Here is a 22,712-nt window from a genome sequence, read left to right as displayed (position 1 = left end):
TGAGCCCTCTCAATATCTCTTCATCCAAAGCCAAAGTTTACCTAAGAACCTCCTCATACAGCTCATTGCTTTTAAAAGGGAAAACAAATGGATATTTCACCATGTGATCTGAAATTCTCTAAATTCCAGCTTTCCTGAACCAAAGTGGAAAGTGCATTCCACAACGGGCTACAGTTTGTCACTGATGTTGCTCTGCAATGTAATTTGGGAGTGATGGGCTAAGAGGGCTTTTCTAAGGGTACATCTACACTCACCCCCTAGTCCGACCTAGGGAGGCTAATGAGGGTGACCAAAATTGCTAATGAAGCGCGGGATTTAAATATCCCGTGCTTGATTAGCATATTCCCGGCCGGTTGCCATTTTGGAAACTGACTAGCCCGAAGTAACTGCCCGCGTCTACACACGGAAGAAAAGCAGAATTCCGATATAAACCTCTTAGTTCGAATTAACTGTTAAACCTCATTCCACAAGGTTTAACAGTTAATTCAAACTAAGGGGTTTATCTTGGAATTCTGCTTTTCTGTCGCGTATAGATGCGGGCAGTTACTTCAGGCTAGTCAGTTTCCAAAATGGCGACCGGCCGGGAATATGCGAATCAAGTGCGGGATATTTAAATCCCGTGCTTCATTAGCAATTTCGGTCGCCCTCATTAGAGTCCCTAGTTCAAACTAAGGGGCTAGTGTAGACGTACCCTAACATTTGAAAAATCATGGAGATTCCAGAAGACTGGAAAAGGGCAAATATTGTGCCCATCTATAAAAAGGGGAATAAGAACAACCCAGGAAACTACAGACCGGTCAGTTTAACGTCTGTCCCAGGGAAGATAATGGAGCAGGTAATTAAGGAAATCATATGCAAATACTTGGAAGGTAATAAAGTGATAGGGAATAGCCAGCATGGGTTTGTGAAGAACAAGTCATGCCAAACTAATCTGATAGCTTTCTTCGATAGGATAACGAGCCTTGTGGATAAGGGAGAAGCGGTGGATGTCATATACCTAGACTTTAGCAAGGCATTTGATACGGTCTCGCATGATATTCTTATTGATAAACTAGGCAAATATAACTTAGATAGGGCCACGATAAGGTGGGTGCATAATTGGCTGGATAACCGTAGTCAGAGAGTTGCTGTTAACGGTGCTAAATCCTGCTGGAAAGGGATAACAAGTGGAGTTCCGCAAGGGTCTGTTTTGGGACCCGTACTGTTCAATATCTTCATCAATGATGTAGATATTGGGATAGAGAGTACGCTTATTAAGTTTGCAGATGATACCAAACTGGGTGGGGTTGCAACTTCTTTGGAGGATAGGGACATAATTCAAAATGACCTTAGCAAGTTAGAGAAATGGTCAGAGGTAAATAGGATGAAGTTTAATAAAGAGAAATGCAAAGTGCTCCACTTAGGAAGGAACAATCAGTTCCATACATACAAGATGGGAAGCGACTGTCTAGGAAGGAGCATGGCGGAAAGGGATCTAGGGGTCATAGTGGACCACAAGTTGAATATGAGTCAACAGTGTGATGCTGTTGCAAAAAAAGCAAATATGATTCTAGGTTGTATCAACAGGTGTGTTGTAAGCAAAACTTGTGAAGTCATTCTGCCGCTCTACTCTGCACTAGTTAGGCCTCAGGTGGAGTACTGTGTCCAGTTCTGGGCGCCACATTACAAGAAAGATGTGGAGAAACTGGAAAGGGTACAGAGAAGAGCGACAAGAATGATTAAAGGTCTAGAGAACATGACCTATGAAGCCAGGCTTCATGAACTGGGCTTGTTTAGTTTGGAAAAAAGAAGATTAAGGGGGGACATGATAGCGGTTTTCAAATATCTAAAAGGGTGTCACAAGGAGGAAGGAGAAAATTTGTTCCTCTTGGTTTCTGAGGACAGGACAAGGAGTAATGGGCTTACAGTGCAGCAAGGGAGGTTTAGATTGGACATTAGGAAAAAATTCCTAACTGTCAGGGTGGTCAAATATTGGAATAAATTGCCAAGGGAGGTGGTGGAATCTCCCTCTCTGGAGATATTTAAGAACAGGTTAGATAGACATCTGTCAGGGATGGTGTAGACGGAGTTTGGTCCTGCCTTGAGGGCGGGGAGCTGGACTCGATGACCTCTCGAGGTCCCTTCCAGTCCTATGATTCTATGATTCTATAGGTGGGAATAATTATGTACTTGGAGGCTATGGCTGAGCAGGCTAGGAATGGTGTTTCTCCCAGCAAAGCAGTATAAAAATGCAGTCCAGGTTGGATAATTGAGGGGGCACAGCAGTTCAACAGTCTAAATTTCATGATCCTGTGGAAGTTACACAGACTTTTCAAGGGACCAGTCAAGAAGTGGTTCTTTAACACCCATCCAGTCAAAGTTTGTCTCTGTTACCAACAGAAGTTGGTCCAATAAAAGATATCACCCAGGAAGGATAAAAATAAATGATTTAAAAAAATAGATTTAAATCAACCTAACAACTTCTTCAGAGTTCTGGGCTTTCAGTTTTTGTTTTTCAGTAGGCTAATATGTACAAAGACAGACACAGGCTGGATAGAATTGTTTTTGTTCTATGCTTAAATAGTGGTGGACCTTGGCCAAGCACAGCACTGGAGTTAGTTAAGAGATTGTCTAAAGACAAACAATATATAGGAAAAGACAAAGGCAGCACAGAAAGGAACATTGGAGTGGACTGGAAAGGAAAATGGAAGACATTATTTAGAACACACAGCTTCCTATATTCCCCTACATTCTTGCCACAGAAAAAACTGTCATGGCTTCTGAGTGTGAGAGAATTTATCATGGAATGTTTTGAAGGAATTAATTCCCTGGATAAAAAAGGGAAAATGTGTCAAGTGTAAGTAGTATAAGACTGAAACATCATAAGGAGCAAACTGCTGTTTGGGAGAAAATGAAGTGGATGAAAATGTGGATATGTCTGAAGAACTATGTGTACGAATTTTGCAATGTATCATTCTTCAAAACACACATTGAGCCTGTTAGGCTGCATCTAGACTATACCACTCTCTTGGCAGAGGGTTGTAAATTAGATGTTTTGAAAGTAAAAATAAAGCTGGGATTTAAATGTCATGTGCTTCATTTGCATAATCACATTATGGCGCTCTTTCTAACAAGTGCCATATCAAAAGTAAAACCACGGTCCAGACGTGTTTCTTTCAAAAACTAGGTGCATTTTCAAAAGATCCTGTACTCCTCAACAAATGAGGAGTGCAAGATCTTTCGAAAAATTGCTCTGTTGTCGAAAGAAACGCGTCTAAACTGTGCTTTCAGTTTTGAAATGGAGCTTGTTCGAAACAGCACCATGACATGATTATGCAAATGAAGTGCGGGATATTTAAATCCCCACTTCATTTGCACTTTCAATGTGTCTAATTTACATTCCTCTGACGACAGAGGGATGTTAGACGTAGCCTTAGTGTGCAAGTGTGATTTAACAAGTAAATTCCCAAATTTTTTGCTATGTTGGATGTTGCTAGAAATATTTTTTTAGCTTAGCTAATCCTTACGGCAGGGATGGGGAACCTAAGGCCCGGAGGCCAGAGGTGCCCCCAGCTTGCGTGGATTCAGCCCCTGAGGCTTACGGCTTCCCCTCTAGCATTGGGGAGCCCACGCTGGCACTCCAGCCGACCCGCTATCTCCTTCCATGGGGCTGGAGCACATATAATTTACTAGTCTTTACCTCCTTATGCTCTTGTATGTGAGGGGAATGTGGGGAGTGTCTTTCTCCTCAGGTGGAGGTCACATCAGTGAGGCTCACTTGTGTGCAATCCCCGACTGATTTTTCTGTGGGTCAGAAGCCCCCAAACCAAAAAAGTTTCCCCGCCCCTGCCTTATAGCTAGTTTATTGATTAACTAGGTTTAGGGTATGTCTGCACTACCGAGCTTTTGTCAACATAACTTGTGTTGCCATTGAAAAGTTGACAAAACAAAAATTGCCAGAGGGGGTTTACACTTGTTTCCTCTGTTGACAGATCATGCCCACACTGAGAGCACCATAATTGACAGTGTGAGCAATACACTGTGGCTGTGTCTCCATTGGCATGAATTTCCGGAACTGCTTAAAACGGAATACTATTCTGTTTTCAGTTTTTCCGGAAAAGGAGCGTCTACATTGGCAGGCTGCTTTTCCGGAAAAGCCCTTTTTCCGGAAAAGCGTCTATGGCCAATGTAGACGCGCTTTTCCGGAAAAGAGCCCCGATCGCCATTTTCGCAATCGGGGCTTTTTTCTGGAAAAGACTACTGGGCTGTCTACACTGGCCCTTTTCCGGAACAGTGTTCTGGAATAAGGACTTATGCCCGAGCGGGAGCAAAATAGTTTTTCCGGAATAGCAGCTGATTTTGTACAGTAGAGCGTCGTTGCTTTTCCGGAAATTCAAGGGCCAGTATAGACAGCTCGCAGCGTATTCCGGAAAAGCGGCTGATTTTCCGGAATAAGTGGCCCAGTGTAGACACAGCCTGTGGGTATATATTCCACAGTGCAGTGTTGTGGGAAGGAGAACTGATCCTTCCGCATCTTGGGATTCCCTCTGTTCTCCCACAGCCTCTTCCCAGAGTGGCATCTTGAGTAGCACTGGGAGCTCTACATACTGAGGAATGTCAAAACAGCACAACAGCCTTTCCCCTTCTCCCTACAGCACCCCAAAGATTTGCTCTTTGTTTGTTCCCCAAATGGAGCAGCGCATTTGGATGTCAGATACGTCCTGGAGGTTTGAAGTGGCAGAGACACATGCCTGCAGGGCTGCAGAGATCACAGCTAAGCAGAGCCATCAGGGCAGGCATTGTGAGATACCGGAATAAGCTAGTTCTGTCAACCAAACCAACAGTCTGCACTGGCTCCTTGCTGTCAAATGGAGGGAAACAGACAAAAGTCCCTTGTGAGGCTGGAATTCTTTTGTCTTTGAAAATTGTTGTTTTCAGCATCAAATTGTGTTGCAGTATGAACTCACACACTTCTTTTTTTTTTTTTTTTTTTTTTTTACAGATGGTACTTTTCCTCAACAAAATTTGCCAGAGTAGACAAGCTCTTAAAATCTATCACCAGGGTACATCTAGACTATATCCCTCTTTCAAAAGAGGGATGTAGTTTGGACGTACTCCCAAGTATACAGTACAGAAAGCTGCAGTAAGAGAAATCTAGATTTGCTAGTTGCTTCTGAATGTCACTTTCTTATTTTGTATTACATAACACCAGGCCTCTTATTTTAGAATATCATGGCTACAGACCATAATGGGGATGCCATAAATCTATTCCCTATTTTACTTCAGCATAACTCAGCTTTTCCAAAGGAACCCCATCCTCTACTTGTTTTCAGTGGGGCTTACTTCAAAATCAAGTGCACTCTAAGCACAGTCAGTCTTAGCTTTTTTTGGTAACTTGGAATCAGATCTTAATCAAATTGACAGTTGGAGAGAGGAAGATGAGAGCTAGTTGTAAATGTTTTAAGGACATCAGACATTTAGTGCTTTGAGGACTTGTCTGTTAGAGTTAATAACATTTGAAAATTAAAAGAAAAAGAGCGTAAGGACAGCCGGCAACTCGGGAGACTGCTGCAATTGCAAATGTGAAACATTTACATAATATTTTAAGATTTAGTTCAATAAAATTTAAGTGGTATTTTTTGTGTGTGTATGATTTTGTTCTTACCATTCGTAATATACTGCTAGCTTGACACTTAAAATTAGTATTATGTATAATTTCCTAAATTAATAACACGTTATCTAAAATTATACAAAGTACATCCTCTTAGATGTTGTAAAATGCTGTAATGACCTGTAAATTAACAAGTTTTAGTGATCAGATTTGCATCATTTGAAAAATTATGTGAAGTAGTATCAGTGGAAAACTATATTTAAATAAATGATTTTTTCATGATTTAAATCGTCTTTATTTTAATTAACCCACCCATCAATTAATCACTTCACCCACCTTATTTCTCTACTGTCCTGGGACTGACTTGGGTACAATACTGATCAAGGAAGACAGCTGAAATATTTTTAAAATGTGTTCAATTAAATACATTGTTTAGCATGGGCCTTTTTTATTCCCTGAGAATCTCATCAGTCCACTCCACATAATAAGAACCTTATCCTTGCTACCAAGCATGTGTATTTATTAATTCTCCTTCCTTAAGTCACTTAACAGGAGTGTCACTGGCTGCTTGCTAAAGAACTGAACTGTCTGAATTTGTTCCTTAAGCTACTAAAAATATGACTCTCTTCTCTTTGAAGTTATGCAAGGTTATGTTGAGTGAACTAAACTTTTGTCTTCCATCTGCTTCCTTTTAGCTCTTGGGGCTACCTTGTTTCTCAATCATTCTTGGCTTTATACTTACATAGGAGGAATGGCCTTTATCATATTTCAAAGTAATAAAAAACTGTATAACCCAGTTCTCCTCCTGGATGGTCACAGTGGTACACAAAAGGAGAAATTATTGCATAGATCTTTCCTGGGGCTCTTCATCAAAAAGTATGTCTTGCACTAATGTTGGGGAACATTGCCTGACTATTGGATCCAAATTCCTCAGATCCATAGATGCAGGTTGAAGCTCTGGTATCAGAGGCTATGTCAAGACTGCAAAGAAAACTGCTTTTTTTTCCGAAAGAGGCTTTTTTGCACTTTGGCCCGTCTACATGGGGTCAAATTTCGGAAAAATCTCCTCTTTTGGAACATCCCTTCTTCATCATGCAATGAGGAATACAGGGATACAGAAAGAATGCGTCTGCTTTTTCAGAAACTGTTCCAAAAAAGTGGACGCGTTCCTTGGATTCAGCATAGTTTTTCTAGGACCTATCCTACTTTTTGGATCCCTTAAAATTGCTGAATCACAGAGGGATGACTGAGAAGGCCTGTTGTAAAATCATGATAGAAATGTAGCCATGTTAGTCTGCTGTAGCTGAAACAAAAAACAGGACTATGTAGCACTTTAAAGACTAACAAGATGGTTTAATAAGTGATGAGCTTTCGTGGGCCAGACCCACTTCCTCAGATCAAATAGTGGAAGAAAATTGTCACAACCATATATACCAAAGGATACAATTTAAAAAATGAACACATATGAAAAGGACAAATCAAATTTCAGAAAAGAAGGGGGATGGGTGGGTGGGTGGTAAATGTCTGTGAGCTAATGATATTAGAGGTGATAATTGGGGAAGCTATCTTTGTAATGGGTAAGATAATTAGCGTCTTTATTCAAACTTGAGTGTAAAGTGTCGAATTTAAGCATGAATGACAGTTCAGAGGATTCTCTTTCAAGTGAAGTCTTAAAAGGCCTTTGAAGCAGGATGCAGGTAATCAAGTCGTTGAGGCAATGTCCTTTCTGGGTGAAATGGCAAGAAACTGTTTTTTCTTTGTGATCCTGTCTGATATCTGTTTTGTGGGCATTGATTCTTTGGCGAAGTGTCTGAGACGTTTGTCCAATGTACATAGCAGAAGGACACTTTCAGCACATGATTGCATAAATTATATTTCTGGATGCGCAGGAATATGTGTTCTTGATCTTATAACTCTCTTGGTTAGGTCCAATAATGGTATCAGCAGAGTGAATATGTGGACAAAGCTGGCAACGGGGTTTGTTGCAAGGGAAGGTACCAGGGTTGGTATTAGTGTGGTATGTCAGTGCTCAAAGTCTGTTCTGTCTCTCTCTGAGTTCAAGAAGTACATAAATGCTAGATAGCCCATCATGTCAGAGAATGATTCTTATTTAGGCTGTTCAGGAACTGAACAGGCTCTTCAGATGCCAGGAACACAGTTGCCTCTCTTAAACCCACACTGCTCTATGCTAGCATGTCATATCAGTACCAGTAAGTATTCCTACTTAATGCTCATCTGAACAATCCTAAAACCTCTTTATAAAACATCTTAACAATAACTAATCCAAAAGGTAAAAACACCCACTCTGGCAATGGAGCTGAGAGATCCAGAGATCACTTGAAGGAGCTGAGAGGACAACTTGCACCAAGTTCCCTCCTAATTCCCTGCCCTCAGACTGTGCTTGAATGCTGGGCATAGGAATGAGTAGAGCATGTGGGAGCTGTAACAGGCACTGCTACCAGATTATTGCAAGTCTCTGCTGCATGGTTTGGTGCATCCCAAGAGTAGGAATGTGCAGAGGAGACTCAAAAGAACTTTTCGTTCTTGACAGAATCAGAATGCTACATGATGGATTAAAACCAGTAAATATTTAAATGGATATAGTTAGCATGACCTCTAGAGACCAGCATCCAAGCCTAAGTACCTGTCTCTTGGTAACAAAGTTTCTCAGTGTTTGAAAGCTAAGCTTACTGGCTGTCATCCAAAGCACATTAAGGGACTCAAGGAAACTGACTGCATTACAGATTGGCATGCAAGATTACAGAGAGGAGTGTTTCTGGCAACAGATTTTTTTTTCTGGAGGACAGTCTAATAATATTTGTATTGTTATCCCTACAGAGAAATGACAATAAATTAAACTGAATGAAAACATTGTATTGTAATAAATTTAATAGTTACTAGACTATTGAAAATTCGATTTCAAGCTAAACTCGATCTTGTACATGATGAATTATAATAGTAAATCTTACATGCCATCAGAGACACATACACTGTACTGCTGTACACAGGTATGGTTCAGGATATCACTAAGTGCAGCAGTAACAGATGGACTGATGCTGCCTGCTGATGCTGCATCTGTCAGAGGGAGCAGAAACAGAGCATGCCACAACAGATCTGTTGAGGCAGCATGATATGAATCTGGAAGTGCAGAAGAGCACAGTGATTATTCTGAGATTCTGAACTTGGTGGAGAAGATTAATGGTACAGTATGTTGTTACTTCATTGCCAATACAGTGTCACTATGAATGATGCCCATTATGGGAAAAGGATGGGTGGAGGGGCATGTTTGTATCTGTGTAGACCCAGAGTAGCTAATTGGAGCAGTAAAGAGGGAAAGGTATTCCACAGTGGAATGCCATTTTCTATTTCTACTAGAATTTTTACTCCTGGTTTACCACAAATGTAATTGAGAGGAGAGTAAACCCCATAATTGCTAAGTTCATTGGGGCAACAATATTTTTCTCACTACATGCAATTAGTGGATTCTCGCAAGTTCCACTCCAATGTCACATTGCCAGACAAACAAATAACAATATACTGTTTTGAGGATCCTCTCCCATTTACCATCGTAAGACACTTCAGAAATCTTCCAAAGGAAAATTAGTGAGATTTGGCAGTGATGGAGGGAATAATTTATGTGGATGGGAAGTCAGAGGAACAAAGTTACAGAATACTAAAACTACTGTTATAGGTGACGGAACCTTCTGATCTAAAATCAGATACAGATTAGTTATATCTCTTACACTCTTAAACTTGTAACATTAGCACATCACACAAACACACACACTATAGCTGTGTTGTATGTTAACTATTTTAGGGTATGTCTACACTACCACCCTAGTTCGAACTAGGGTAGTAATGTAGGCAACCGGAGGTGCAAATGAAGCCCGGGATTTGAATTTCCCGGGCTTCATTTGCATAAAGCCGGGTGCTGACATTTTTAAATGTCCGCTAGCGCATTCCTAGTGAAATGAGGAGTAACGGTAGTTCGGACTAGGAAGCCTAGTCCGAACTACCTAGTTCGTGCCGCGTGTAGCCGCGCTGCACGGAGTCTGCACTAGCGGACATTTAAAAATGGCGGCGCCCGGCTTTATGCAAATGAAGCCCGGGAAATTCAAATCCCGGGCTTCATTTGCAACTCCGGTTGCCTACATTACCACCCTAGTTCGAACTAGGGTGGTAGTGTAGACATACCTTTAGCTATCACATAAAGATACTATGTGGATATGGTACTATTTCACACAATTTGTGGAATGTTGACACACATATTTATAGAGTGTGCATGAGTACTGTAACAAATTTGCACATCTTAATGAATACTTCTGTAATCCTGCTATTTAAACCAGGAGTTCTAAATACATCTTATTTAATGAATTATTTATAAATTTATTTTATCATTATCTGCACTCCCCAACAAATCTTAAAATATGGCCCCAAAAGCCTCAGTTACTACTGAAACATGTATTTGCTTGTGAACAAAAGATTTAATATTACATGTGCTTACTAAATCTAGTGGAATTGGGAAATGGTTCTATTAAATAAGCATTTTCATCTTCCTTTTTACACTAACTCTTCAAGAGTGAGTATCATTTCTTTAGGTAAGGAAATTACTTCAGTATAATTAGCAGATTCACACTTGCTTCAGTAAGTATTATCAGGATTTTTCAAATGACTGGGCATATCCTGGAAATGTGTCACAAAAGGCACTCACTACTGGATTGCATCCCCTTTATTGAGAAAATGAAATACTTGTAAAATCCCACAGTTGGTAAGACTTATCAGGCAGGTAGGCAGCAGAGGAAAGGAGGGTCTTGCTCCTTCCTGCTGATTCTGTAGCTGCCCTGCTCCTACCATGCTGAGTCTCTACCTTTACGCAGACTTACTGCAGCTTCTACCTCTTCTTTCCTACATCTCACTACGTGGTTCTACTTTAGGGATAAGGAAGCAGTGCTTCAAAAGACTGGACACTCTTTAGGAATCCTGTGTTTTGTGGAGGTTTCTCCCATTTTTCTATACACCCAGATAAAACAGCAAATACTTCCTGCACTCCCCACCATGCCGAACACTTGCAACTTCTTCCTATGATTCTAGTTGCCCAATATTTTGTGGTTGCTATAGACTCTGGAGAATTGTATATTTTGATGCATGGAACTTTTGGTGGTTTTGGGCTCATGGGAACGAGAAGTGATTGAGGACCACTGGCCTGCATAATCCTGTTAACACAGTTCTATCAGTGATGTGCAGCAGTGCTTAGAGGGCAGAAGTTAAGCTGTCAAATATGGCTACTTCGCTACATAATACATAACCCAGTGCTGATTCTAAATTAGTGAAGCCAGTGGTTCCCACTGTAGTGTTCCAAAGTCCCTCGCTTTGCTTTTTGAACTGAGACTCAGTTTCTTAACCTTCTCTGCTGTGGGGTAGCTATATTATCTACAACTCCTGTCCCATATGGATGACAAAATAAAATCACCTCAACAAGCAGCAGTAGCTGTATTGGCAGGAAAAGCTGTGCACACAAACACTTATGCCAAGTAAATGTATGGGGCTTGTGGAAGTGTGGTTTTTTCCCCTTGAGCAACATATATTTTGCCAACGTAAGTGTGGGTATGTCTACATTACCACCCTAGTTCGAACTAGGGTGGTTAATGTAGTCATACGAACTTGCAAATGAAGCCCGGGATTTGAATTTCCCGGGCTTCATTTGCATGTTGCCGGGCGCCGCCATTTTTAAATGTCCGCTAGTGCGGACTCCGTGCCCGTGGCTACACGTGGCAAGAACTAGATAGTTCGAACTAGGCTTCCTATTCCGAACTATCTAGTTCTTGCCGCGTGTAGCCACGGGCACGGAGTCCGCACTAGCGGACATTTAAAAATGGCGGCGCCCGGCTTTATGCAAATGAAGCCCGGGAAATTCAAATCCCGGGCTTCATTTGCAAGTTCGTATGACTACATTAACCTCCCTAGTTCGAACTAGGGTGGTAGTGTAGACATACTCTGTGAGTGAAGACAGTATTAAAATTGTGTAATGTAGAACAACTCTGTATTTGTTTTGTTGCTATTTTTATCAGGCTTCTATTGCCTTTCCAGGTGGTTGCTACCTCTTTTTCTTATAAGTAATTTATTATTGAGCAGCAACAGTGTCTGTATAGTTACAGTTGGAACCATGCTATCTCTACATGATAGACATTTGGAAGATGTCCAGGCTTTCTAATTTGTGCTTTAAGAAAACCTTCCCCTAATTTTTTCCCCTTACAAAATTGCTACATATTAACCAGCACAACTAACTTATGTTACATAGGTTGGACCTCCCTGGTCCGGCACCCTTGGGACCTAAGCTGTCCTGGACCAAGGAGTTTGACGGACCGGGGAAGTCATTGCACCCCTTCTGGTTGCCCTGCTTGCGGGCTCCTCTCCTTGGGACTCTCTGCCCTGCGGCTGGCCCCACTAAAGCTGGCCCACCACAGCTTCCCACCTTGCTGCTCCAGGGTCTCCGTTAGTTCGAATTAACTTTGTAGTGTAGACATACCCCTAGATATTTAGGGGCAAATTTAATGCTAATAACAGCACAGAACAGTGAGAGTCAGGACTGGTGGCTGTAAACACACTTCATGGAATTGCAGGAAACTTGGCCACACCCATAAGTGGACATCTGTCGAACCAGATCGTGGATGTTGCTGGATCAGAAAGTGTTGGACTAGAGAGGTTCAACCTGTACTAGTTTGAAAATGCAGAAGTTTTGTTGCATGAGAGCAATCAAATCAACTTATTATGAAACTGGCTCTGAACTAATCTCTCCTAGTCTGGTTTCAGCATATTCCTCTTTCCTGGGATTGTTTGTTTGAATTTTCACAATTCAGTGGGCTTTAGAATAAGGAAATAAATTAGTATATCCTATTCCTAAAACTAAAATAGGGTGAGGCCCACTAACAGTGCATAACAAAAAGCAAGGGAGGAGGCAATGTTGAAAGTGGTTTTCTTTCATTTTATGTTTGTCCTTTAAGAATATTTTGCTTGCAAACAATTGTAGTTAGGAAATCAACTGCCCAGCTATTTAGTTCCATGTGTATTAGGAGAAGCAGGAATACACACCTGTCATTTATTCCTGTAGGATTCTTTCCACTCTGAAGTTGTCAGTAGGTGCCAGGAAGTTTACTAAACAGGCAAGCGAAGATTTTGCTTTAACACAGGTGATCTGACACACCTTCTGTTAATTTTGACTAATAAAGTACATACGGCTAGTCCAATGTATGCTTTGATAATATTGCCTTCAGACTGTATGTGGTAATCTGTAAATTATTCCATGATAAATTAAAATCTATAGCACTAGTAACTTTCTAACATACCTTTTTTAAAGGTAAAAGATGGAAGCATTGTTTATAAATTTGCAACATTCACAATGATTCATGTTCTGCTATCCTTAATTGACACTGGCAGGTCAAACACCAGCTCTTGCCAAGACTGCCAACATTATCTAAGAAATAACAAATTCATAGTTGAAAACCAGACCAGTTCACCCATATGATAATTTTGCTCAGAATAGGTATTTATCTTATAACAATGTATTTAGTGTTTAGACTGTGAAATGCTGGTAAGTTGCTACATACATTAGTCTTTCTTGCAATGTCTGTATTCTGTGCCATAAAAAAAATGTAAGTTTTACTTTGTAACTTTGAAAATGCTTGCTCTGAACTTTTGAACCCAGCAATGGGAATTGTCCTGCACATCCCAAAGAACTGTCAAAATCAGACGGTCTCTCAAGATAAAGGATGGGTTATGTCCCTATCTCATTGTGGAATTGCTATGTACAAGGAAGTTCCTCCTATGGGTTTGGTTTGTAAGCTGAATGAAGGAAATAAACGTCATAGGAAAATTTTCCATCTTTTTTGGCTCTTTAAACGCTGACAGGGTCAAATACTCCAATCAGGCAGAGATCCCCAGGGCCTTTCCTAAAAGACAGTTTGAATTGATAGATCACTACAACTCTTGTCACTCTTAGGATTTAGATAGTAATACATGTGTGTGTGTGTTTTGCTGGCTTTAATGTATAAACTTACTTTTTTCCCCTGGTTAATAAGCCTTTAGTTTATTACAGGATTGGCTAAAGTCTTTGGATTTTGGCGTAAGGTCTAGGGTACCAGTTGATCTGAGATAAATTACTTTCTGTTAGGATTGCAATCTGACCATTGTATGATATTCGTTTAAGTGACTATCACTAAATCCATTTTGTTGGGGCAGCGAGATAGATTGGAGAGTCTGAGAGAGTCTGTGACTCTATGGTAAGACTGTTACAGTGATCCAGTTCACATTTGTTGTTGCTTGATGAAATCTAATTCTAAAATACACCATTGGTTTGGGGTGTCTTACCTGTTTTCTGACAGTCTGTCTAGATGTAGGCACTCAGTTGTGAAGCACTCTAGACAGTGTGATAGTTCAGAATGGCTCATGTTATGCCATAGTTGATTGAACAAAACTCCTGTTGATGAAACTAGAATGTTGCCTCTAGATGAAAAACAAATAACACAAATATAATTTAGCCCTCTAGTCTATGCAGTCGTGTGTGTGTGCATTCATGCATGTGAACGCACACATGTACATGTGGTATCAATATGTAACTATAAATAAAGTATTTTGGATAAATAACTTGTTCAGTGCAGCAACAGTTTCTCAGCTTCTCAGAGGATGTAGGATAGCATTGTTTAAACTTCCCAAATTACCTACAATAGGAAAGGGTAATTTCTATTCAATTACTTCCATTAGGTACATAACACAATATTTTTACTTGCATATGTGTAACGTTATTTTTGTTTAAGTTTTTACCTGTGGCCTGCACTTTCAAAGTATTACCACATGATGTACAGTAAAGTCCAGTTTGTTGTCTAATATGTATTACTACTTTTTATTGGAGCTAATTGTTTCAGGTTTGTTTGTTACCTGGTATAGCAAAACACCCTTCTATTTAAGGATTCAGTTACTTCCTGCTCATTAAACATGTAAAGCAAAATTCTACCCTTAGTACACTGGTATGTCTCATGGTTAAAAAAAAACAGAACAGACATTGGTATAATGAGAAAATGAATACATAAAACAATGCTTCAACAGCCTGAATCGCCAAAGAACTTGTTTGGGAAGCAGCCCTGAATCTTACAGCTTGTCTACATGGAGATGATTACTGACTAGCTATACTTTATCTTAAGTATATCAAGATAATTCTACATAAAGCACTCTTATTCCAGGGGAAAAAAAGTATTCATGTAAGGAGTTAATTAGAAACAATTATTTTTAAAGTCACATCTTATTCAAGATTATTTTTAATATGTAGATGAACTCTTGATAACTGTAATGGTACTATTGTAACTCTGAAAGTGGAATTGGTCCCTTTTACGTTAAGATAGAAGACGTCGGGCATTTTGAAGCCAAATGTCTCTTGTTGCCTGTTTCCAATATAGTGATATTTTTTAATAATAATCTGATGCCAGCTCTTCCTGTCCCATGGAGAAATACACCAAACAGCCCTTTTGAGAGAGGCTCAAGTCAAGGCTCAGTCCCACTTAAGGCTCAGTCTCCTGCACAAGCAGGTTTTGCACTTACATTAGACAGACAATTCCATTGTACCAGAAGTGGAGTTGTTGTTAACAGCAGTCTCAGAATTTTGGGGCAGTTTCTTTACTCCTGAGCTCAGACGATGTATCACACTGAAAACAGATTTAGAGCTTAAATTTGTTATGATGTTCTACAGCAGCGGCTCCCAACCGCCAGCAGGCCACAGACCCTTTGGCTGCCAGGGTGCAATGGCTCTGGGGGCCAGGGCTGGGATACACCGCTCCTGTTGTGGCTGTTGGGAGAGGCATGTCCTGCCCTGCCTCTGAGTAAGTCAGTGCCAGGTGGGGGGAGGGGGAGGAGTCTCTTCCTGGACACAGAAAAGCACTTTGCTGCACAGCAGGAAGGCTGAATGGAGCCCTGCATGTCAGCCTTAGAGCAGCTATGACCCAGGCAGCTGTGCTTACCTGGCAGCTGGGAGGCAGTGCAGGGTTAGGTGAGGAGGGCAGGGTAGGCCCTGAGGGCTCCAGGACTCTGGGGGTAGAGGGCTCTAAGTGGTGAGCGCTGGCACTTAGGGACTCTGGGAGTGAAACTAATACTGGGGGGTCCCTGGGGATGGGACTAGTACTACGAGCACTAAGAGGTGGGGGCTGGCACTGGGGCATTCAGGGTGACTGAGGGTGGCACTGGGGGGGGTCTGGTGGTGGGGGGGCTCTAAGGGGTAGGGGACTGGAACTTGGGGGTAGTGGAGGGTTGGAGGCTCTAGAACTTAGGGCCTTCACTGGGGGGATTCAGAGGGTCGGGTCTTTTGGCAGCCTGGTAACATTTTATTTGCATATTCATTATTTGCATAATTAATATGCAAATAAAATGCTGATCCGCCAAAAGTTTGTGAATGGGTTAGCCAGTCCCCCCTATAAAAAAGGTTGGGAACCACTGTTCTACGGGAAGTCAGCAGCACAAGCTGAATACTGGGCTGATTTGCATGTCACAGATGTTGCTGAAGAGACAAAGTGCTGTATTTTGTATCAGTTGGAGTTATCTCAGGGCTGTCTCTCTCAAGCTAGGTATATTGCACTGATAGGGTATGTCTACACTACCCCCCTAGTTCAAACTAGGGGGGGTAATGTAGTCATACGGAGTTGCAAATGAAGCCCGGGATTTGAATTTCCCGGGCTTCATTTGCATAAAGCCAGCCAGTGCCATTTTTAAATGCCAGCTAGTTCGGACCCCGTGCCGCGCGGCTACAGGCGGCACGGACTAGCTAGTTCGAATTAGGCTTCCTAATCCGAACTAGCTGTACACTTCGTCCCAACTAGCCAGCATTTAAAAATGGCACTGGCCGGCTTTATGCAAATGAAGCCCGGGAAATTCAAATTCCGGGCTTCATTTGCAACTCCGTATGACTACATTACCCCCCTTAGTTCGAACTAGGGGGGTAGTGTAGACATACCCATATAGTCTAGATGGGAGAGAGCAAGACATGTACTACTGAAGTCAAGTCATCCTTTGCTGTACTGTGACTTCTAGCCATCTGGAGAAGATAGAGTATGGTATGGACACTGCTGCATGAGAGTTCAGTGTTGGCAAGGAGTCCAGAAATACTCCTAAGATGAATGTTGACTTGATCTGGCATGACTGTGTCTCCAAGGGGTGAAGTTTATACAAGTGATGTAAGCTTTTCAGAGTGTTTCCTTCTGCCAATATGTATCACCTTTTGTCTTGTTAAGGTTTAACATCAATCTGCTCCTCCTTATCCATCTGCAGATCCAGGCAATTATTTGTATGGTAGTGGCACTAGCATGTATGCAGACAAAATTGCATCATCTGCATATAGGTGTTATTTGAATCCATGAAATCCAATCATTCCTTCTCACAGCTTCATGTAAATGTTGAATAAGTCTACATGGAGAATCAGGCTGTACAAAAGAAAGATCTGATGACTGAGAAACAATTTTCCCATTACTACTTTTAAATACATCCTTCCTAGAAAAGGTATAATAATTTAAGTGCAATTCATATGACACCTGCCATATGGGTGGTGAATAAAATAAACTCTACTGTTGGTTAAGAATCTAGGTATTTTTTGGTCCAAAGATGTTGCATCTAATTTTCAACTATGAAAGCCAAAGCCAAGAATCTGTTCAAGAACCTTTTTATGGCACATCAGGCAATAACTTTTACCTATTTTTTCATACTAAACACTAACTTTTCAGTTAACGTGTTTATAGCTTTTTTGTTTTTGAAACTGGTGAGTATGACCCATATTTTCTACACTTTAGATTAACATATATATAATTATTGAATGTTTATGAAGGTGTATGTCTTGTTGCATTTTGACTTCCACAAGGAATGTTGTTTTCCAGAGATCTGACTACTCAGCAGTAACTTAATTATACTACTAATTGTGTTAAACTGTTGACTATCACATTCAAAGTTTTTCTTCATTTGTGTCCTTGAAGCATGAAATACACTTTAGTACCATAAAGAGCTACTGTCATCCTTGGTTTTTTTAAAAATAGTATAAACAATGAGGCTAGTATTTTCTTCCCATCTTTATAGCCAAGGCAATGTTTTGAAAGACTCTCATAATCAGAATGATTTTGAAGATGTTTATCAGATAAATATTCTCTTTTTTTATATAGACTTGGATTATCACTTGCTTTTATCTTCAGCTGCTCCTATTTAATCCTCTTGCAAAAGCCCAAGGTCCCTGTGGGAATCCAGTGACAGATGATGTGAATGACATTACAAAACTGGTAAGTGATTTCAAAAAAAATTCTTTTTAAAATATTAAACAATTGGAGGCAGTAAGCACTCCAAAATTTTAAGGGGAGATTGAAGTAAATACCTTTTGGATCACTGGGACCAGAATGGTCAACTAGCTTGGTTACCAAAAGTATTTACAACTTGAGGGATATTTGGCCTACCTGAAATAAATTGGTGGCATTGACCCACTGTCTACAATATCCCTGTTCACGTCATTTAAAAAAATTACACTTCATGTTTTTGTTAGCAGATTTACCAGGTAGTTTAATAAAGATTTAACAGACCCTGTTCACTCTTCAGTTCAGGTCACAGTTGACACAAAACAGGGAAGAATGGTCATGTAGAATAACTTGTACTATCCTTCTGTACCATTTTGTGTTCAATAGGACTCTATTCCTCAGAGTTGTCAGGCTGGCACCTATTTATTAGAATTAAACTTTAATTAAACAAAATATTTCTTAGCAGTTAATCATGAGTGCAATGTTCAGCTAAGTATAGGTATAGATCCTTGATTGGTATCATCAGGTGCAACTCCATTGGTATTGGCTAGAACTAAGCTGATTCCAATAGCTGAAGATATAGTTCATAGCTGTTCAGTGTCCAGCAGTAAAGGGAGGTAAATATCCCTTAGGCTACGTCTAGACTGCAGGCTTCTTGTGCAGGAAGCTTTTATCAGAAGAGATCTTCTACAAAAATTACTTGTGCAAGAGTGTGTCCACACTGCAAAAGTGCATCGAAAAAACAATGCGCTTTTGCGAAAGAGAGCATCCAGACTCTCTCATGGATGCTCTCTCGAAAGTAAGCTCTGATTGTTATGCACAGAATGGCCACCAGGGCAAATGAGCTTTTTCCTTTTTGCTCTTTTTGCGCAAAAACCCCCTCTTCCCCGTCCCTACACACCTTTTTGCAAAAGAGCTCTTTCGCAAAAAGGCGTTATTCCTTGTAGAATGAAGGATACTTACGCCAGAAAAACCCCTCTGTTCTTTTGATTTTTTTTTTTTTGCACAAAAACACGCTTGAGGTGTGGACACTCCATGAGCTTTTTCGGAAGAACAGCTGTAGTGTAGACATAGTCTTAATATGCCCTGTCATGTAAGGGTGTGCAATAAGCAGGAGGCAATTCACCAGGGTTAGCCCCTAGCAGTCGCTGACTCTTTCTTTACCTGAATTTTATTTACTTGTGCCTCTGCAGGTACAGCTGCTTTAAGCTCCTGTTCACCACGGATCATCGTTCCCGGCCAATGACAGCTATAGGAAATGGTGCATCCCGGGAGACTGCTTCTCATAGCTCCTATTGGCTCGGAACTGTGATCCACAGTGAATGGGGTCTTCAAGCAGCTATACCTGCAGAGGTGCAGGTAAATAAAAGGCTAACCTTGGTGAGCCTTGTCCAGCCCCCAGGCTGATTATTGCCTACCATTGATCTAAAACTTCCCTTCAGCCTAAACTGTTGCTTTAGTATGGTGAAATGGTTGCAAGATCATTGTTAAGGTTGCATTAAAGACTTCAATTTCTAGACTTCAGTGTGGTGTTGCTTACATGTAGTGCTAGCACCCTTAACGCCTCAGTTTTTTTCCTGTGGTCCTTCTCAAGCATCACCGCAGACCCCTTCAGCCTAATTCCAAATTTAAATATTTATTCAGGATAATAGTTTGTTTTTAATTAACATTCTGCTTTGTTTTCTTAAAGGTTGTAAGAAGCGGTTAGCTAAATAAAGAACAGAATATTTTAAAAGATGACCACCACCAATTTTTATAAATTGTCATATTTTCAGATAGAATAAATCTGTTGGCTCTTCCAATTTAACAATATATTCCTTAAAATTGAATAAAGTGTAAACACAGGGAGCAATAAGTGTAAATGCAATATTCAGATTGACTTCCTGTTATAACTCATCTGAAAAGGATGCTTAGCTTAAAAAGCTTTACTCCTATATGAATTTTGTTACCTACATCTGTTACAAGAGCTAACACCCAAAGAGCTAAATCCTGCAGGTGGATCCATGCGGTGAAATTTAGGCCTAAGTGTAATACAAAGACTAGAGGATACATTTTTTCTGGTTTTTTTTTCAGCCAGTTTGCTTTTTTATATCCCCTATATAATCTGTTATGGTGTTTCACGTACAAGTAACTACTATAAAACCATCAAAATGGGGAACAGGATTTGAAGATCGGTGTTGTATTTTAATTCTCATTTTAAACATCAGACTATATTACAAGTTGATGGTGCCCTTTAAAGTATACTGCACCATTGAGAACTGGGCATTGGGAATGCAATAGGGAGTCTATTTATAATCGGGCTTATGCTCTAAAACCACTGTAGTTTAAGTATCCTAGGCCTTATATAGTGTGTGTGTTATATACATACCTGTTTACAAGAGAGGAAAGCAATTTTACATAGAGCTACAGCAATAGCAAAGTACAATAGTACAGAGAATGCTTCAAAATGGAATTGATTCACCAGGGTTTTTATTTCTGTAACAATGGATGAAATCATGCATTCGCTGAAGGCAATGAGAGTTGGGCTACTGACTTCAGTACATCAGGATTATATCCTCTTCATGAATGTTATTGCCTTCCTCTCCAAAGAAACCTTTAATGCTTAAATTCAAAGGCCTTTATTTTGGAAATGGGTAATGGACTGATACCAATGTATTTTGAAACAGAAGATTTTTATGTTGCTTGGTTGCATTTCTTTTACATTCATTAACATCTTATCTAGAAATAGTATATCATTAATGCATACAATGCAGGTACTTCCATGGAGTTAAGTGATTAAATATTCAGTTTGGGCATCATTAAAATACATAATGTTTTAACTAAGCATGTTGGCAACATTTATGCATTTCAAAGCAAAATATGTGACTTGCAATGAAAATGCCTCTGATTATCACTGGCTATAGGAGATTGAGTTGCAACAATCAGTCATGTGTAAATGGGAAGCATAAGAAAATCTAGTAATAGTAGTAACCCCCCGATATTGACCAAGGCCCAACTGAAACAAGTTCCTTTGGGTTAATGGAGAAATATTCTATCACCAGAATTGAAACTCACTATGTAGACTTCTTGTACAGAGAGCCACATTACATATCTTAACACTTTCCTTTCTTATTAAAGCAGATTGTAGTGCCCGGGCTGTCACAGGAGCTAATGCTAAATACACAATTATATAACTGTTTTGCCTTTTAGTTACTCTGCTATTCATATACGAGGGCCAAATTCTGCCTAACTTTTCCTGATGGTTACATTTAATGTATGTCCTTGCGGGCTTTGTCTTTGGCCCCTTAATCCTCTCCCCTATGTTCTATGTCAAAGTGCTCTTATCCACAAAATCATGGCTTTGATTCAGTTTGCCTTTAAGCTAATAGGTTATTGATACAAAGGTAGATTTGTAAATAATTTTATATCCTCTAATCTAGTAGCTTGGCCTGTCTTTCTCATCTCTCATCATGAACGTCCAGACATTAAACTCAATATGGCCAAAACTGAGTTCTTGATTTCTCACTGCCAGACATTCTCTTCTCTTCCTTCCTTCACCCCACCCCCGCTGTGTCTCTCACTGTTCAGAACAATGCCAGTCATTCAGACCCAGAGCTTGGATGTAATTTTTGACTCTGCCTTCTCACTGAATCCTTATAGTCAAGCAATAAATCTTACCATTGCTTTCTAAAATATCACTTCTAAAGTCTATATCCATTCTCCCTCCCCCTCTTCCCCTCCCGCCTTCACACAAGCATTCATCCATTCCATCATGTTATACCTCAACTATGGTAGCCTCTTCTTTCCTGTCCTTACCTACTGCAATCTCTCTACTCAAATCTATTCAGAATATTGCTACTAAAATTATCTTGATTTGATATCCTGACCACATCAGCCCTATCCTTTGAATCTCTCACCTGATTCTCTTTCATTTTCACATCAAATGTACACTTCTTGGCTTTCCCTGTTAGGATATGTTTACACAGCAACATTATTTCGAAATAACTAGTGTTATTTCAAAATAACTTAGCCTCTTGATTAAACTTCTGTACAGTGGGCAGTTATTTCAAAATAAAGTCAAAATACTGTCAAGCTGGAGAACTTCTTACTCCGGCTCCTGTAACCCTCATTGTACGAGGAGTAAGGGAAGTCGGAAGGAGAGTACTCTATTCCAAAAAAAGTGCTGTATAGACTCTCCCAATTTCAATTTCAAAATAAGCTACGCAATTGATGTAGCTCAGTTTGCGTAGCTTATTTCGAGGTAAGCCCTGCAGTATAGATGCACCCTTAGAGGCCTTCATAACTTAGTCCCACCCAATCTAATTGCTCTAATATCCTATTATGATGCCAATCCCTGTCTTTTCTCTTCCAGTGTTCTCAGATTTTACCACCCACCAGACAGTTTCTCCCTTAATCATTTCCCTGGTTTCTTTCATGCTGCCCATTACCAGGGCTCGACAAATCATGTGATCTGCTCGCCCTTGGCAAGTAGATTACAAGCTGGCACAGCTGGCGCCACGCAATCTGTGCATGCACAGCGCAATCTGTGCATGCATAGCTCGCAGAACCGCGCGGCTGGCAAGCGGGGCTCACCACCGCTTGGCAAGCCCTGCCCATTACGCATGGTAAAAATGCCCTGTTAAAATCTAAACAATCTCTCTAATAAATAAGAGGGGTAGTTGTATTAGTCTGTAACTGAAAAAAAACAACGAATGGTCCTGCAGCACCTTAGAAACTAACAAAATGTAGATGGTATCAAGAGCTTTCGTGGGCACAACCCACTTCTTCAGATGAATAGCGCAAGGGGTCCAGAGATGCAAATACATATCAGAAAAAGA

At 40.4% G+C, this 22,712-nt stretch overlaps 1 protein-coding gene across 5 annotated transcripts in view; it reads left to right on the top strand.

The window, feature by feature from the left end:
* The window catches only part of KITLG (KIT ligand), a 91,287-nt gene that overhangs the window by 28,055 nt on the left and 40,520 nt on the right, over positions 1-22,712 (top strand). For all 5 annotated transcript variants that reach the window (XM_014568995.4, XM_075932868.2, XM_014568994.4 and 2 more), the window contains one exon: positions 17,773-17,886. In XM_014568995.4, the coding sequence (XP_014424481.3) occupies positions 17,773-17,886 (114 nt within the window). Of the gene's footprint in view, positions 1-17,772; positions 17,887-22,712 lie in introns of those variants that run through there.

The sequence above is a fragment of the Pelodiscus sinensis genome, chromosome 1 (genome assembly GCF_052426305.1).
Source record: "Pelodiscus sinensis isolate ZL-2025 chromosome 1, ASM5242630v1, whole genome shotgun sequence".
Lineage (NCBI taxonomy): Eukaryota > Metazoa > Chordata > Testudines > Trionychidae > Pelodiscus > Pelodiscus sinensis.
Note: the sequence above shows the minus strand (reverse complement) of the source record. Positions and strands in the feature narration are given on the sequence as shown.